Source organism: Sarcophilus harrisii, chromosome 5, assembly GCF_902635505.1.
Source record: "Sarcophilus harrisii chromosome 5, mSarHar1.11, whole genome shotgun sequence".
Lineage (NCBI taxonomy): Eukaryota > Metazoa > Chordata > Mammalia > Dasyuromorphia > Dasyuridae > Sarcophilus > Sarcophilus harrisii.
The window spans coordinates 23,194,080-23,213,465 of record NC_045430.1 but is presented as its reverse complement, the minus strand read 5'-3'; the positions used below and the strand labels follow the sequence as shown (position 1 = coordinate 23,213,465).

Here is a 19,386-nt window from a genome sequence, read left to right as displayed (position 1 = left end):
GCAGGAAATAGGATTTCTTCTGATCGCCTTTCAGAGTTTTTCACTTTATCAAGAAATGTTCTTGATGTGGACCTGAATAAGAAAATCCTTATGTGGACTTTCCCCAGCAGCATCACAGGGCTCAGGGGAGACCAGAGTTTAACCAATGATACTTTTGTGGTGGCCTGGAGTACTCTTGCATCACAATGGTGATAGGAAATAGAGCTCATCATCAAATGTTGCATGGGTCGGCCTAAGGACAAGAATGAGGGCATGTGAATGATTCTTGATGCTTCTGACAATCAAGGAGTCCCATTGGTTATATTTGTCTCAGTGGTTTGAATGCTTTTCAGGAGATAAAGAACACAACTTTGGAAATCTAAATTCACACATAAATGTGTCACTTCAGGCTTTGAATGAGGGTGTAGCAAATAGAACAGAAAGGGCCCTCAGCTTTGTGGTAACAGTACCTCTAACAGATTTTGGAACCAGAGGAAGACCAGGTTGTTTTACCTCATTTTTCCTTGTCATTACCTTGTCACTTCCTTTCTTCCTTCTACTATTCCCTCCTTCCCTTCCTTCCTTCCTTACCTCCTTCCCTCCCTCCCTCCCTTCCTTCCCTTCATCCCTTCCTCCCTTCCTCCCTTCCTCCCTCCCTCCCTTCCTTACTTCCCTCCTTCTCTCCCTCTCTCCCTTCCTTCTTTTCCTACATCCCTTTTCCTTTCGTCCTCCCTCCCTTCCTTCCTTACCTCCCTCCCTTCCTCTCTTCCTTCCCTTCCTCCCTTCCTCCCTTTCCTCCTTTCCTCCCTTCCTCCCTTCCTCCCTTCCCTCCTTTCCTTCCCTCCATTTTCCCCTCCCTTTCTCCCTTCCCTCCCTCCCTCCCTCCCTCCCTTCTTCCTTCCTTCCTTCCTTCCTTCCTTCCTTCCTTCCTTCCTTCCTCCCTCCCTCCCTCCCTCCCTCCCTCCTTTTCTTTCTTTCTTCCTTCCTTCCAATGCAGTGGTCTTTCATGGTCTCAGATCCATTTCTGTTAGGCACAGAGGCTTTGATTTGCTCCATTTTTATATTGGGCTAGTTCAGCCCTCTTTAAGCAGCTTAGTGGTTCCCTGCTTTCTAGGGCTCATTAAATTGGTTTATAATTCAATATGGACTCTTGATTGACTTTTGCTCTAGTGCACCTCAGAAAGCCCAGCTCAAGTAATCCAGCAGCCTCAGTTTTTCCTAGTAGTGGGGATCATATGTCTAGGTTACCACATATTGCTTAATGTCTTTTTAATAGGGAAACAGTATTTTATTGAAACAGGAGATCTTAATACTTGGAAAACAGCCCCATTTTTATTCACCGTGTGTATATATGTGTGTCTCTGTGGATGTGTAATTTGCCATATTTGATGTAATCATCTACTGGGATCTTAAACCAAGAATTTCCCATGCTTCATTGTATGAAGTAAGCAGTATTCATTGTTGGATGACACTGAGCTATGGTCTGATTGCCCTTGAGATTTAATGATACACACACACACACACACACACACACACACACATATGTATACACATACATACACACCTCTCTCTCTCTCTCTCTCTCTCTCTCTCTCTCTCTCTCTATATATATATATATATATATATATATATATATATTTATATATATAGTTTGGACAGATTTGGTTGTCCTGTTGCAGTTGGCACATTTTGATTTCAACAGGTGGTTGGTTTGGTTCTGTATAATTGCAGTTCTCATTCTGCTTAATTGTCTTCCTTGACTGTTGAGAATACACAGATGAGCACTTAATAAAAGTTTTTTGACTGATGTTGTAGCTGAATTTTTAAGGAATGACACATTACACAGTGTTATCCAAAACAGAATGATTAATCAAACATGATTAATTTTAATGTAATTACTAAAGAAAAGGAAGATAATATCACTTTATTATGACGCTCTAGCCGTACATTTTCCAAATAATGCTTATTACAACAGTAAATGAAAGATAATGATTCAGTTAGTTACATTTTTAGAAGTCATCAGGATCAATATTCCTTCACCATAAATGAATTGAATAATAATTTCAAATACAATCAGGATTAATTTCTTGAAAAATATGCTTTTTTTTTCTTTTAAGCTAAGACAGATATCATAATGAACTACCGATTGCCATTTCAGGTTACAAAGTAGCAGGGAAGGTATGGGTTCAGTGCCAGGGGGTCTGTTTAGCACACTTGGCCTTATAAAAATGATAAAAAATATAATGAAGCAAAATGCAAGATAGAACCATAGTCCTCAAACTTCATTAACTCTCCTTATCCAAAGAGGATCTTTTATAGTGCTTAGAGCCCTTGTGTAAACCGGATACATGGTAAGTGACATTGGAAAACTTTTGCTAATCTTGCTCTAGATAGGAGTTATATGAGATCTAGCAAACAAAAATGGCTGATAAATAGGTTGGGTTTGAGAGGCACTCCTGCTGGGTCATTAGCAGCAGATGTATTTGTTGTTGTTGTAAGAGTGACCAGAGATGGCAGAGCAAAACAAGATGGAAAAAAAGATGAATGCAATCAAGCTCTCCAGTGGATCTTGAGAAGAGATGGTTCCTAGCTTCAAGCTACTGTAGATCAGTGCGTTTTGGGCAAAAGATAAAGGATTATTTTCATATACGATTGGGCCTATACAATTGAAACACATGCAATGTCAAAGAATGGTGGACTGCCATATACAAAGTGGCAAATGGGATTCTGTTGACATCCTCTAACAAAGACTTAATATCTTCAGTTTGTTTTATCAGCAGGGAGTGGGGACATTTTCTCTTATGTCTTCCTCTTGTCATAACAAAGGGAGAGTTCTTTTTTTTTTTTTTTTTTAAAGCAGATATTTTTTCCCTTTGTAGAAAGACGAGCCTAATAAAGACCAATGAAGAATGGAAAGAGAGCATCTGCTCACACTTGTGACTCATTTACAATAATGTATGAAAAAGGAGCAAATACAAAAAAACCGCTTCAGCTGGTTATTCTAAATGATCTCTTCTAGCTCAACACTTCTAAAGTAGTCTTCCCCAATTTTTCCAAACACCACTAAGAAGACCACCAGCATGTTAACTGAAAGGGAAAACAAAGGATAATGGAAAACAAAACAGATGGAAATCAAATCCAATTCTCTATGCCTTCAACATGAGGCTTCTTAGTTATCCTTGTTCACTGTCAAATGGAAATCTCTCTACTGTGCTTGATTGATAGAACTCCAGCCATTCTTCCTAACATTATTATTATTATTATTATTTGATGGTGGGAGGTGTTTGAATCACAAATACATGTCAGGTTCTAACCTTTGAAAGGAAAGCTTTTTTTTTTTTTTTTTTTTTTTTTTTTGAGTAACAAAACAATGGCAAGCAAAATGTATACTATAGGCTTAAATATTAGCTTGGTCAACAAACAAACAAACAAACAAGAAGACAAACCTTAATAGCTTTCCTTTTAGGTTTTTCTTAATGAAAATACATCATTGTGGTCAGTTTTACTGAGGCGTGATCTGGACTGTGTGACCATAGGTATATGTGGTTGCTGAGGTGAGGGAGATCTAAGAATTGAAATGGTTGAATTTTGAAATCAATGGCACTGAACAGATTTGCCAGTGGGAAGACTGGGAAAAAGGCATGGCACTTTGGGAGCTTGCTTTGGATGGGAAGCAGTGTTCTCATAGAGAGCCAACCATAGCAAGTACCTCTCAAATAAATTAGTACAATTCCTTTAATACTAAAAAATAAATGCAAACTATCTTAAATAGACTGATTATAACTTCATTAAGTCAAACATACATTTTTTTTCCTAACTAGCCTAATAGTTTCAAAGACTATTTGGGTTTAACTTACTACTCCTTATTCCAAAAAAGGGAAAAAAAGATGAAAGAAAGAAGAGTCATTTTTTTTTTTGCACATTAAGATAATCATAAAAACAATATAAAGTTTAAAAAAACTTCACAGATCGTTAGCCATATCTTTCAACTCTTTCTCATAAGTTGTCCTCTTTTTTACCTTTATCAGTAGATAACCTATGTCTCACATTGGGAATCCTATGTGGCATGGCTCCTTGCAAAGATCAGAGACTTTGCTTTCTGTATGAGTAAGAGCTAAATGCTCATTGAGATGTTTAAATGAAGAATGAATAGCTTCCAAGAATGAGGAAGTACTGAAGAATGTCATGGGGGAAAGGGGAGAAGGTATTCTTAGCAGTGACTGCAATCCCCACCACCCATATCCCTCATTCACTCCTCTCTGTTTGACTCTCTGCCCTGGACTCAGACAATTGGGCAATCAGCCCTTGACTTCGCTTCTATCTGAGCTCTGTTGGTCACCTAGAAATGTTGTTCTTCACTTATGTTTGTGCCTTGAGCCAAGGTATTTAGTTCCATTAATATCCTGATGAATTTTTTCAAGTTCAAGAGTCTATAAAGTCGTAAAGGGCCTATGCTGACAATGTCCAACTTCTACCCCTGCCCCCAAGTTAACCATTTGGAGGCTTTGCTACTTGTGAGTGATAAAAAAAAAAGGTGAAAGGTGATGGCTAGACCTAATTCTATTTCAATAAGCCTTACATCTATAGAATCATTGGTTTTTTTTCAATACTTTAAAAAAATATTTCTATGCTTTCTTTTGTGTTTTAGTCAAGTACTTTCTTAAACAAACAATAGCACCACTTTGGCATTGCTGGCCAAATCCGTAAACAGGAAAGCAAGATGGACTGCTATAAACTCCTCTAGAAGCCTCCTGGGAAACACATTTGTTCCTGATGGAGACCCTCAAATCATCGGGCATAGGGGACTGCCTACATACCAACAAACTAACCCCTCAAGGGTAGGGGCAGTTTGGAAATGGCTCCTGCATAGGATTTTATTTTTTTTTAATTTATTTTTTTAATTTTCAAAAACTGATCAGGGATTTGATTTCTGCTCAGAATGCCACCATGTCACCATGAACCCTCTAGCATGTATTCTAGACTGATAAAAGTGTAAGTAGTTTTTCGGTATCCACAAGAAAGGGAGGTTCTGATGGGAAAGAGGACCCCACCTAGTCTTTTTTGCTACCGAGCTTGACTGTTCATTGGAATCCCTTCTTTGGATGATGGTTAAAGCATGGGATTGTGGTAAAATGTGAGCTCCTTCTGGGCAGGAGCCCTCTTTATTTTTGTAGTTGTGCTATCAGCACCTAGGAGAGTGCCTTGCACATCACAGGCCCTTAATAAAAACTTAGTGACTGATTGGTCAGAGACCATAGTGGTCATCTAGTTCAATCTCCTTATTATATAGATGCAGAAACTGAGACCCAAAGACACACAAGTAGTGATCGACAGAGTTGGAATTTGAACCCAAAGCTCTTTTCCTTGCGCCAAACTGCTCAATATCGGTTAGGCTTGTTTGGCTTTGGGCGATCTCTTCTTGTGGTGGTGACAATTCCTTCTCTGTTTCTTTCCCCCCAGTATTAAATTAGTAGATGAAACAAATAAACCAGTAGCTGGGATCTAACTAGCATCTGGAATTTCCTGTACCAAACTGGGTCAGGAGGCTGAGGAAAGGCCCCTTGGAAGTTATGCTGGGTTCTGAGCAATTTAAACTAATGCCACTAGTAAAAAGCTACCAGAGTAGCTTCTTTAGGAAGGGATGTTGGCCACCGACGGGATCTACCACTGCTCTCTCAATGACCAAGATTAATTTCTTATATGGTCTCTTGTGGCATCTAGGACATTGTTGAATATAATACTTAATAAAAGTTTCTTAGCTGGAGATATACTGACACTGTTCTCAATACAAAATGACATTGTATCAGGTGTGTAGTATGGATGGTTTCTTTGTAACTCCAATTCCTGGCACATAAGTGCATAATACTCATTGACCGATTGATTTGTGCATGCTCTCTCTCCCCTTACAGAACGTGAGCTCTGTGAAAGCAGAGATTGTTTCTTTTTGTTGATCTTGTCTTTGTATCACTAGCAACAAGCATAGTGCGTAATAGGAGCTTAATATCTTTTTGTTTATTGATTGATTAAAGAATGTATTTTGAATCTATTGCCAAGAAATTTTTTTTAAAAATCATGTTATTCCTCCTCTTTCCCTTTGTTCTCTTTATAACTTCCCATTCCTAAAAGCACATGTTGTAGACTATTTTTTTAAAAAAAGAAATCTTTCTAAATGAACAGATTGAGTAGATAAAATATTGAATCTTATCCTAATATCAGCTCAAGAGGTGACTATTCTTGCTTCTAGGTATCTAACTCTAAATGGGGAGGGTAGTAATTTTTTGTTCTTTAATAACACTCGGTATTTGACAACTGATCTTTACAAAGTATTCACAAAGTGCTTTACTATACATGACCTTCTTTGATTTAAAATAACCCCAGCACCCCCAATAGGAAGGATGTTTTGACACTGAGGAACTCAGAGATCGAAAAACCCTCTTGTCTTATTTTCCAATGAAGTGACCCAGTGTGCTGAGGAGCCAAAATGTTCTCTTTCTTACAGTATTATGTGAACATACTAAGTGCATAAAGGAGAGATGGGCCCCTCAAATGAAAAAGAAGAAGATCCGTAAGAAAGGCCCAAGAGCTCAGTGCTTTTCATGGAAGTGGAGGAAAAAGATGTGAAGGTCAATTAGTTCATGTGCTTAATCATCGAGGATGTTCTTACACCAGGGAGCGGGGTAGACTCAGAAGACCTTGAAGATCTCTTCTAACTCTGAGATTTAAAGAGTCTAGGAATATTTACAAAGCCCCGTTAATGATAGAGAGGCAACATGACAAGACTTTTCACATTATGACATTTTTCTCTTCCTCCCCCACACTAAACAGAAATTAATTTTTAAAAGAGCCTGTGGGGCCTGGCACACAGTAGGAGCTTTAAAAATGCTTGCTTATCAAGGTTTCCTTGAAAATAAAGATTTGATTCCAAATTAACAACTGGTTTCTTAGCCCCCTATTTAGTGTCTCGGTTAGATAGAAACAATGAGCTTTAGAATATTGGGGAAAGGAACAAGTGGAGGGATGTTTGAGTGCACCTTAGAGAAACAAACTTCTGACTGTGGGACCAGGGCCTAACACCACCAAATAAATCAGTGTGCTTCAGAGTAGCCTCAAATGTCATAGCTTAAGGATCTTGGGAAACTAGGACCCCTAGAGCTTGAAAGGGGAAACTTCAGAGTGAAATGAGCTTCTGTAGATCTGTTCTCAGTATCTGCTTTTCTAAGAGAGAAGTTCTATGGCAACCCAGAAAGTATTGGTAGGATATTTATAAGAGATTCTTGGACAGAATTTTTTTCCTGGATTAAGATTTTCTGGTTGGTCAAGGAAATGCTTTAGATTTTCCTAGCTATCAAATTTGGTGAAAAGTAGCTGAATTAAAAAAAAGTACATATCTTATGATTAATATCAGAGGTTAGATTAAAATTTATTCAAGGCAGTAGTTCTGTGATTATTTTATTAGATACTGTTTAAATATTTTGAACCATGGGATACATGGATCTATAAGGAAGGAACAAATTAAAATTTTCAGATATCTAGATGATCATTTCATGCACCAGAAGAGGTATTTACTAAATGGAAACTGTTTGCCTGAAAGAATCATTGTATCCTGAAAATTTCAGCCATGTTTTCCTCTTTACTGGCAGAAATCAGGTTGAATCTGTCTTTTTCTCTCTTTTCTCTTCTTTTCTGCCTTTCTCTCTTTTAATTTGTGTGTGTGGGAATCAAAATGCACAATTCTATCCAGTCCTCAAATATAACACATCCCATGTGCTTCGAAATATTTCTGAGAAGCTATTAGCACATTGATGTTTGGAGTAATTTGTGACTATATCCTACGGTTATGATATTGTTGCCCATTCAGAGGATCCCTTTCATTTCAAAAATTCATTTGGCATGTGTTGTATGTTAGGATCGAGACCCTTTGCTTATTAATCCTTACACCACTCCTGTGAGGTAGGTAGATGACAAATACTCTCCCCATTTTGCAGATGAGGAAACTGAGGCACAGAGGTGGTGAAGTGACTTGGCCAAGGTCACACAGTGGTGAGTCTGAGGGTGGGATAAGAAAGGGAGAATTTTTTCCCCAAAATTAAGAAAGGAAAAGGAAGACTTCTAAGTGTCAGACCCTTTTTGCTGGATCAGTTTCTCTTAATCCTCTCTGATTGAGAAAGAGGTAACTATTCTTAGTATCTTTAGCTCTATTTTTGAAAGAAAAACAATTTTTGAGGGGGGGGGGAGTATGTTCTTTGCTTTCCATCAAAACCAGATGGATCTTTCAATTCCTTTTCCCTTTGTTCATCTCTCCTTCATTTTGCTTTCACCAGTTACGGTTTTGGCCAGACTCCTTCATATAACAAACTACAAAATAGCACCATTGTACTAGAAAACAGAGTTGTACATACGACTTGATAATATTCTGTATTAATGATATGCTAAATTTTACATACTACTTTTACATGGGAAAAAATAAAAGGAAGAAATTATTTAAATCGCAGAAGGAGACACTGAGCACTCAAGAGACTACTATGCTTCGGGACTGGGGTCTACAACAGGATTTGTTTTGCAAACTGTGTCTACTTGCTTCTGGAGGAAGAGGTAGGGGGAGGGTGGCGGCGGCGTAGGGGGCGAGGAAAGAAAGCTCTGTCTTTAAACTAAATGGATCCAACCCATATTTGGTCCAAGTGCCACAGATGGGAAGCTGTGTTGTTTGAAAATCTCATGTGTTACTTTCCTGCTGGGGGTCGGCTACTGAGAGTGTTTGCTTTGTGCAAATGGAAAGGGAAGGGAGAAGACAAATAACCCTTATCTGACACTGTTAAAACAAACAGCTCTGTTGTTTGTTAAAGAAGTGCAAATAAAAATAAAACACACACACACACACACACACACACACACACACACACACACACACTTAGACAAGGCTGGTGAATGCGTAGTTCTCCCAGCCAAGGGTTCATAGATCGATTCTGAGCAATTGCATCTATGGAGGCCCATGGACTTGTGGGCTTTCGAGAAGGAAGGGAATATATTTTGTTTTGCCATTGTACAGGATAGTATAGCGAAGTTACAGAATCAGAGAGCGACATAGCAGCTCTGGGAAGATGTTTAGCAAGGAGTTGACACTAGTCTTTTAAAGAGGTTTAAACATTGGAATGTTTGCTCAAATCTGGCCCCCTAGCCCACCCCCACCCCCCTGGGAGAATGCCCATTGTTTTGTCATTTCATCAAGCTTATTAAAACAACCGGCGTGTTTGGTTTTTGTTTTTTTAAAGTCTTCCAATGTTGAACAAATAACTTATTTACAGAGAAGGATCCCGCAGAGGAGGCGTATTCATTCTCCGCTCCTGGACGGTAGTTCTTACATTCTGTAGTTCCTGCTTCCTGAGTTCCCTCTGCTTGCGTTCTTCAAATGTATTTCCTGAAAATGAACAAAAATAATCAGTTTTAACTACTGTATGAGACTTCATGAGTGCATCTGATATCACTGTCCCTGGAAACCGATCATCTTGCTATCCAGCTACTTTTTTCACTGCCATGATGGGGCTATACGGAAGAGACTGAGAGCTGAGGGTTAGGCCCTTTGGAGTGGTATGGGGTATACGGAGTAGTCCTGTAATTTTATTGCCGCGGAGAACTTTCAGGTGATAAATTTCCCTCTACCAAAGTGACTCAGAACCTTCTCTGTAATTTAGTCTTAGAAAGTTGTCTACAGAAGTCATATTCAAACATTTGTGGTCTTAGGACTTCTTGACATTCTTAAAAGTCCCCAAATAATTTTTGTTTATGTGGGTTATAGCTATCGATAGTTACTCAGAAACTCATCTGTCTTAGCATTATCATAAAACAGTTTGAACCTATGGTCTCTTTTGAACCCCTGTAGGCCTCTGGACCACTTTTTGAGAACCACTGACCTAGAGAACTGAGATATTAAATGACTTCTTTGTTGGTATGTGTCTGAGGCAGGACTTATACCCATGTCTTCCTTGGCCCAAGACTTGGCTCTCTACTTATTATGCTCCACAGATCCTAACCTGATCCAACATATCACAAATATTCAATTCAACTCAACAAACATTTATTTAATGCTCCTTATGTCTGAGGCATTGAGAATATAAAACCCAAAACAAGGCAGTGCCTATCCTCAATGAGACATTTGTCTTCCATATATTCCATTTGTCCACCTGTGTGTTTGTCTTTGTCTCATCTTTTTCTACTTGTTTATTTAATCATTCACCCACCTAACCATCTATCCATCTATCCATCTATTCACCCATCCATCTATCCACTCTATGTCTCTATCATCTATCATTCTGTCAATTCATTTATCTAGTTCTCTGTCTATTTGTCAGTCTGTCTCAATCACCCACCCGTCTATCTTTCTATCTATCTATCCATCTATGTCTGTCATATATCTACCTGTCTATCTGTTGGTCTGTCTCAACCATCTATTTATCTATCTATCTATCTCCATTACCTATATATCAGATTACCTATCTATATCTATCTGTTTATCTATTTGCCCGTCTATCTTTTGGTCTGTCTCAATCATCCATCCATCCAACCATCCATCCATCCAACCATCCATCCATCTTTCGTATGTACATTGTCAGTTTCATATTATCTCTTCCAATAGAAAGTGAGCTTTTTGCAGCCAGAGACTGTGTTTTTGTTAGTGTTTAGTAAGTGCCTGACACATTCTAAACCCTTAATAAATGTTTGTTGACTACAGACACAAAGAATTTAGAAGGTAATTGTAAGGAAAGAAAAGGCAAGTAAGAGGTGTGTGTGTCAGCAAATGTCCAATCCCTATAATAGTCTAGATAATATTAGGTATAGGCTCAAACAATCATTAAATATCCATTATGCACTTACTGCATACCAGGCATTGTACTAGATGTTTAGGGTCCAAATACAGGAAACAAGCCTTTAGGGCATTACATTCTAAGGAGGCAGCAATATGTACATATTTAAATAAACTGGTCATTTTGGGAGGGTAGAAAGAGGAGGTCCTAGTAGCTGAGAACCTTGAGGAAGGCTTCATGTAGATGGTGGTCCTTGAGCTGAACTTTAAAAATAACTAAAAGCATGGCATTGAGGAGGAATTACATTTCAGAGATGGGGTTAACAGTGAGAGAGATAAAGAGAGACACTTAGAGGAGAGACAAACGAGAGACAGAGACAGAAAAACAGAGAAATAGGCAGAGACACAGATATATACACAGAGAGAAGAGAGATTGAGAATTGCCTAGAGTCACATAAGCTAATAAGTATCTGAGACAGAAAGACCCTGAGTCCGCCAATCTCCAAGCCTTGAGCTAGACATCAGGTCATTTTCCTCTTTTCTTTCAAAGAGGATGTTAGTTTGAAGCCTGAGTGGGTGCAAATGCATAGGATGAATTTAGCTAAGACTTCTAGGTGTATTTCCACAGCCAAGCAGAGACATAGCCGACAAGTCATCAGCTTCTCCCCAAGTTGCACATCCCCTCCACCGCCACCCCGCAAACATACATGGCTGTGACTGTTCAAAACCAGCTGGAATGTCTGCTTTGCATCTGGCTCAATTCCCAAAGTCTCACACATGCTTTCTTTGTTGCAGACAATGGAAATAACAAAAGCACTTAGAGACTGTGGTCTCAGTTGCATCTTTTGCTTGGTTCATTGTCTTAATTTAATTTCCCAGAGTAGTCTCGACAAGGAGTGGCAAACATTGGCCACATGGACAACTAGGATGGTACTTGCTTTTTAATCCCTCTTTGCTGGTACTGAAACTGCTCCCGATTTGGCAAAAATTGTCCCAAATTTCTGCAAACTTATCCAGGTGATTTATACTAGGTGACTATTTAGGTATTTATAAAGGAAAACAGCAAGGAGTTTAAAAAATGGGTTGCCATTTAGGTCAAATTGGGAGGGACCCCAAAAGCCATTCAGTCCAATAGTCTAAGACCAAGAATCCTCTCTATGACATTGGCTCTGGAGTAGGATGGATTAGTTCAAAAGCCTGCCTCTAATGTTTGCTGCTTATTGATCTTAGAGAAGTCACTTAACCAATCCAGGTCTTGGTTTCCTTATTTACAAAATGGGGTTGAAATAGATGGTCTCTGGGGTCTCTTTTAGGACAGCTAAGTGGTATCAGAGTGTGCAGAACACTGGGCTTGGAGTTAAAAAACACAACAAAACTCATCTTCATGAGTCCAAATCCAGCCTCGGACACTTACTAGCTGTGTTGACCCTGAGTAAGTCACTTTACCCTGTGTGCCTCAGTTTCCTCATCTGTAAAATGAGCTGGAGAAGGAAGTAGCAAATCTCTCTCTGCCAAGAAAAACCCAGAGTTGAAATGACTGAACAACAGAGGTCTCATTTAGCTCTAGATCTAGGAGTCTCTATGCCACTTTAGATGTTTAGGTCTCAGTTTCCTCATCTGTAGAATAAAAGAGTTGGAATTTAAAGTCTCTTTCAGCTATAGATTTATTCTCTAATGATTTTATAATCCTAAATCATTTCACTTTCCTGGACTTCAGTTAGTCAGTAAATTAATCAATCAAGTAATCAATCCTCAAGTATCTGTTGGGGTCCTATAAAAGATGCTGGGGATACAAAGGCAATTATAGGACAGGGTGTTTCAGAACTAGGCTGTATCACTGGGGCTTTGTCCCAGGCCACTCCAATTTAGAGGGTGCTGGCAGAACTTACGTTCCTTCTTAATGGAGAAACAACTGAGCTGAACCTATTTAGTAAGAATAATGGATTAAAACAAGAAGCATTCACATGATATACCTTCTCCCCTTCCCACGCCTTTTCTCTCCTCCTCTTCCCAAAAGCAGCCTCAGGATGGCCTTCTTCCCTCTACCTACTGACTTTATCTTAAAAACAAACTGAACTAGGGGCACATGGAGCTACCATCCACTGCTATTGATGATTTGTATAGAAGGGGCAGCCTGATACAAATGGGGATTGATAGCTCCCAAATCCAGAAATCAAACAGACTTAATTTGTTCCTTTTGGCTACCACGTGATAGCTTTTTCCCAGAGACACACCTCCCCTTGTCTAATATGAGGACATGCAGCAGCATGATAACAGACTCTCTACTATTCTGAGGGGAAGCAGTGATGTTTCCACTGGGCTAATATTTCCAGCATGTCTGTTCAGAACAAGACAAGTATTGTGGGACACAATATCTTAGCAAAAGATAGAAACTGGGGAAATGCCCTTTGGCCATGTTGAGTATTACACACTCTTGCCCAATGAGTACCATATGAGCTTTGAGTTCTTCCCTAGAAAGACCAGTAAGAAAATGGAGCCATGGAACTGTTGAGGGGTCAGCCATTGCCCTAGCCTGTTACCTGTTGGGAACAATTTGTGGCAATGGTATTAGAGTGTGTGTGTGGGTCGGAATGACTGAGTGGGCTTGGTATCGGCTCTGATATTCCTATCCCCTGGGAATCACAAGCCCAAATTCCGGGCGGGTTGAGTCAACTTTTCATCATTGAGAATCAGGCGTATTGAGTGTCAGGCAAATTATGCATCTGTTTGAGGGATGGCCTTTAAGATCAAGTTTCTGTCCACTTTACTAGAGACTCTACAAAATGCCAGTAAATATCTGGGTTGTTTGGCAAAGATAAAGAGTTGTGCTTATCAAAAGGTGCTCATACAGGGTTCGGCTGTAAGCAGGATCTGGTGTTATTCTTTGCCAATGATAACAACCCCAGACAAAGACTGTTGGATCCGCTGTTACATAATGAAATGATGTTGTACCCCATTGGAAGGCTCAGGGGCTAGCAACCCTAAATTCTTTCTGGTCACCATGGGCTGTACCCTTTCAAGAATATCGGTGTCCAAAGGAAGAAGGTGCAGGGTGGGAAGCAGTAAAGAACCAAGTTCTTGGCAAGTTATAGACTGGGTGTAAACAACTTGAAAAATTTATCCCAAGTCTCTTGGTTGATAAATGGACTAGCTATTTAAAAAAAATACACACAGAAAAAAATAAAACAACCAACTAATTTCAAACCAGTCCAAAAAGTGTTGGATTTGACAACAGAGGATGTGGATTTGACTTGTACCTCTGCCAATAACCGCCTGCGGAAACTTGGGCAGGTCACTTCTCTCTGGGTCTCAGTTTTCCTCATCTGTAAAATGAGTGATGGACAGCCTCTCCTGATTTTCCTAGTGGATTGTATAGAGGCCCCTTTTAAGCTACTTCTCTCATGAGAATATTGCTCAGTCTCACCAGATCTAGGCTCTATATGAGAGACTTCTCATGATAGTTGAGCCATCCATAAATGAAATAGATTTCCTTGTAAAATTATAATTACTGAAACTGGTTGGTTTGGTTAGAGCAGAGGCTAGACAGAAGTAGACTCGTTCCATCCCCAGGTGGAAGGCAGTCTAGTATTATAGAAAGATTAATAGATGTTGAATTAGGAAAAAAAGGTGGATTCACAGTCTAGCTCTGCCATTGGTTGTGATCTATGTGACCTGAGACACCATCTTTTTTCTCACTTTGTTTTTTTTTTTTTTATCTGCAAAAATGGAAGTGGATGGACTAGAGAGATGGTCACTAAGATTTCTTCCACTCTGCTCTAAGGGTCTTCCCAGTTCTGATATTCTCCATGGCAAGACCCCTCCCAGATCTTACCTTCTCCCAAGAGTTCTCTCATTCCATGTTCCTTCCAGCTACAAACCCATAATCTTATGCTATCCTATCAGAGTCCTGACTCAGGGCTCAACTGAGACTGCGATGTGAGAAATCCTGACCACTGATTTAGAGGGATGGGGTGGAACAGAGGAGAAGCCATGCCATCGATGCTTTGCAGCACTGGCAGAGAGCTCACTCGGAGTCTTAGTATTCTTACAGGACGTCATTGAGGAGCCCGGACTGTTTAGACTGTCGATTTTATGAGCTGCTTGTTTACTTAGCTGTTTGTATATGTGTTAGATTTTTGACGTAAAAAGTTGAAAGACACTGTCTTGCCCCGAGTTATTTTTGGAAGTTCAGAAAGGGCTGGAGTTCTTGGAGGTGGCATTTCTAGAAGGAAAATGCCAGATTTTGGCAGCTAAATATACTCCATCAGATGGTGTTCAGCAACTCATACCTAAAAAACTAGATTTTCTTTTCTTTCTTTTCTTTTTTTTTTTTTTTTTTTTTGCTTTTTAGCTTCTATCATGTGAAGTTACTTTTAATGCCAGGAATACAGATGACTAAATAATAGTAGTATTCCAAAAGAGCAGGTAAATTCCAGTCTTTTATCATTTGCTATTTTAAAAATATCTAATACCACAGAATGTGCATCTATAATAACAGGAGTATTAGACCAAATAACCTCTTAGACCTCTTTCAACTCTATGCTTATACTTTTGTGAACATCTCCGAGTCTCAACTTCCTCACCTGTAAAATGGGGAGAATAAATGAGATGGTTTTTCCACTTCTAAATTATAATTGTATGATTTGCTTCATAGAATTGTAGTGAGGGTCAAATGACATTTTAATAGCCAGTGCTTCCCTAAGCCCATCCATTCTCCTCACTCTTTTTCAGAAACTGATTTGTGATTTCACTTGTGAAGGGAACTTCTGGTGTGGAAATCTTCTCCACTGATGCAGATCAAGAACTCCCTTACAATTTATATACCTTAAAGAGCTGCTAGGTACATTGAAAAAAACTATCCAGAGTCACACATTGCCAAGTATATCAGAGCACTGGGACCCACATCTTTCTGGCTTTAAGGTCGGCTATCTAACTACTGCCTTTATAGAACTTTAAGGTCGGCAAAGTGGTTCATGGACGTTGGATCTTTTTAGCCTCACAACTATCCCCATAGGAATTATTGCCTTCATTTGGCAATTGAATAAACTGAGGCATGGGTTGGCTAAAAGATTCCCCTCTCTCCAAATGTTAGAGGGAATATTTGAACCCAGGTCTTTGCCTATCACCCAATTATTTCATTATATCAAGTCGGTTCTCAAAGGAGACCCTGAGATAATGTTTGTGAAGAGCTGAGTAAATCGTAGGGCCAGTAGAAATGTTTGACTTCAATACTTTACCAAAAAAAAACCTTCTCTGTTGCCTCATCACCATTTGGAAGTGGTTCCCAAAAGCAACATCAGGGGAGTACAAGCTCTGTCTGGCAGATACTCCCAGAGGAAATGGCCTCAGCTAGTGTCCAGGGACCGGCTGAGTACAACTCAGACAGCTTCGATACCAGCTTGGCTGCGGAGGAATCACGTTTTTAAGTCACAATAACTTTTGGCTCCTTTCTCTTCTTTTTCTATTACTCCTTTTACCTGATATTGATATAAAATTTTAATGTCTAGAATTCTCTACCCTGCATCATCCCCATCTCTACCTTAGAATTCTTTGTTTCTAGCACTGGAGCTACTAGATTAATCGGCACAGAGGATTCTGGGCTTGAAGTCAGGAAAATTCATCTTTCTGAGTTGAAATCTGGTCTCAGACTTTACTAACTATATGACCCTGTACAAGTCATTTCACCTTATTTGCCTCAGTTTCCTCATCTGTAAAATGAGCTGGAGAAAGAAATAGCAAGCCATTCCAGTATCTTTGCTAAGAAAATTCCAAATGGGATCATAAAGAGTCAGATACGACTGGAAAAATAACTGAATAACCATAAAATCTCGCATTCACGCAGGTCTTTGTGGTTTCCTTGAAAATTCTGTTTAAACTTTACTTCTATACAAGACCTGATTCTGCAGCTGGTTATCCTCCCCGAAAAGTGTTTACCTTCTCTTTATTTTCAGACATATGTTTACATACAGACCATGTCCTCTGTTAGCATGTAAATTCCTTGAGGAATTAAATTTTTTAGTTGTTTATTTTTTTGTCTTTGAACCCTCAGCTCTTAGCTCTGTACCTGGAGTAGGTGCTTAATAAATCTAGGTTGGTTGATTGATTAAGTGGATATCGTCTATATCAGGGGTCCTCAAACTACGGCCCTTGGGCCAGATGCGGCAGCTGAGGATGATTATCCCCCTCACCCAGGGCTATGAAGTATGTTTATTTAAAAACCCACAAAACAAAGTTTTTGTTTTTACTATAGTCCGGCCCTCCAACAGTCTGAGGGACAGTGAACTGGCCCCTATTTAAAAAGTTTGAGGGCCCCTGGTCTATATTGTCTCATTGGATCCTCACAACAGCCCTGTGAGGTAAGTCCTGGTTTCCCAAGGAAATAAATCAAGGCCCATAGTGGGTTTGTCCTGCCCGGAGTTACCTAGTTAAGCACATCTGCCTGCCTCTAAGTCCAAGATGCAAATGGGGTTGTCATGGGCATTGATTTTGGAAGGACCTATACCCACAAAATCATAGATACTTGAACTTTTGACAGACTTCCCAGAACCGTGCGGTTCGGTGATTAGCTCACAGGACGAGTAGGATTGGGCGCCAGCATCTTCCAAAGACTCTTTGTGATGAATCATGCATAATACTCCAATCCTGCATGCTGAAATTCCTTTCTCAGCATGTGAGAGATATTGGGAATTTGAAAAGCAGTTTTGAACTTTTTATATGGAATGAAAGCATTTACTGATGAGTAAATACTATTTGCTTCCATTTGAATTTGATGTGATCCGCAACTTCCGCAACTATCCAACTGGATCTGGGTTTTCCCTATATAGAAAATTATGAGATCATTCATGCTTATATTCTGCTTTCTACATCTTGCTTGGCAACCCTTGCCATCCTCCCTCTATAGTCTTCTCAGTATTCTTGTGAGCTAAAGAACAAATATTATCCCTCCCATTTTGCAGGGCAAGGAATTGTGGTCATATATGGTCCCTTGGGCAACTAGGAATAATAATACTAGTATTACTGATGAATAAATACTATTTGTTTCCATTTGAATTTAAAAGGACCTGCAACTTCTGCAACTATCCAACTGGATCTGGGTTTTCTTTATATAGAAAATTATGAGATCATTCATGCTTATATTCTGCTTTCTACATCATGCTTGGCAACCCTTGCCACCCTCCCTCTATAATCTTCTTAGTATTCTTTTGAGTTAAAGAACAAATATTATCCCTCTTATTTTTCAGGGCAAGGAATTGTGGGCATATATGGTCCCTTGGGCAACCAGGAGTAATAATAGCATATAAGGGTTTATATTTCTCAAAGAATATTCCTGGCTATCATTTCACTCATTTACAGAGTTCTGCACACAGAGCCAACCTGCAATTGAAGATTGGCTTGGTGTCAGGAAGACCTTGGGTCACACAAAGTCATAGCTCAAGAGCTAGAGAGGACTTTAGAGACCATTGAGTCCTACATTTTTCATATGGAGAAATAGGTCTATGGGGATTAAGTGTTTTGCCCCATGTGATACAAGTAGTATCTGAGGTTTAATTTGAAGCCATCTCCTCAGACTCCAGAATCATTGCTTTTAGTCTCCATTCAAATCCTGCCTCTGATACTTACTATTCATGGGTCCCTGGGCAAGTCACTTAACCCAGAAACTCCTCATGACTTATTTACAAAATCACACAGGGGTTGTGATCCTCATTGGTGGGGGAAGTTGTCAAGTTGGGAATTCTCTAAGCTGATCAAATCATTGCTCTTTCAAATGAGCTCCATACCGAGAAGCTGCTACCTAAGTGTTTCTTGGACGAACGAGCCATCCCCAGGTACCATGTTGGATTCTACGATGTATGATTCTTTTCATTTGACCACTCTCTGACTCAGCGGGAGAACCCAAGCCAACAATGGTGGACTGATTAGATATTGTTGTCCATCCCAAAACCTGTCGGCTTCCTCTGTCTGTAACCCTACAGAACTCAGGTCTAGCTGCAATTGTTATCTCCAGCTGTGAAAATAGAACCTCCTATTTTGACAGACTGTGGGACTGCCTGGCCTTTAGTTGTTTAACCTCTCAGGGTGGGCCGGGCCCGAGGCTCTCTGCTAGCTAACATTAGTGCTTTTTGAAACGAGTTCCACAAAACCTCTGGCATCTGAAAATCCAGCCTGCAAAGGCTTTTTGACTTTTGGCCAGCTGGGGGTCAGGAGGTCACATTTCCTGGTTTCTTGCTGGAACCTTTAGAGCTTTTTTTTTTTTTCCCAGCAAAAAAAAAAAAAATGCTGCTTTTGTGGTCAGCAATTTGCTCATCCTGCCGAATATTAGACTTTTCCATCCACTTTTGTGAGGCATGGATGCCCCAGAGCCAATGCCAACAACATGACCCCATGTCTCAGAGGCAGGCTTCGCATTTGCATCCTCAGAATGCCAGGTTAACTGACTCCTGTTGGACACTGGTCAAGCCGTGTCCCCAGGACCTTCCAAGACCTCAATAAGAAGGCTGGGCTTTAAAGCATAATCCTTCTCCCTGGAGAGCAAGCAGTTGGCACCCTTGAGATAATTAAAGAAGTATAGAAAAAAAAGGCTATCTCGCTCAGCTCCTAACAGGAATGAT

At 39.8% G+C, this 19,386-nt stretch overlaps 1 protein-coding gene across 6 annotated transcripts in view; it reads right to left on the bottom strand.

Moving 5' to 3' along the window:
- Positions 1 to 2,789: 2,789 nt before the first annotated feature.
- Positions 2,790 to 19,386, bottom strand: part of IGF1 (insulin like growth factor 1) — a 127,795-nt gene continuing 111,198 nt past the window's right edge. For all 6 annotated transcript variants that reach the window (XM_031939296.1, XM_012550603.3, XM_023504420.2 and 3 more), the window contains one exon: positions 2,790 to 9,394. In XM_031939296.1, the coding sequence (XP_031795156.1) occupies positions 9,276 to 9,394 (119 nt within the window). In that variant the 3' untranslated portion in view covers positions 2,790 to 9,275. The remainder of the gene's footprint in view (positions 9,395 to 19,386) is intronic.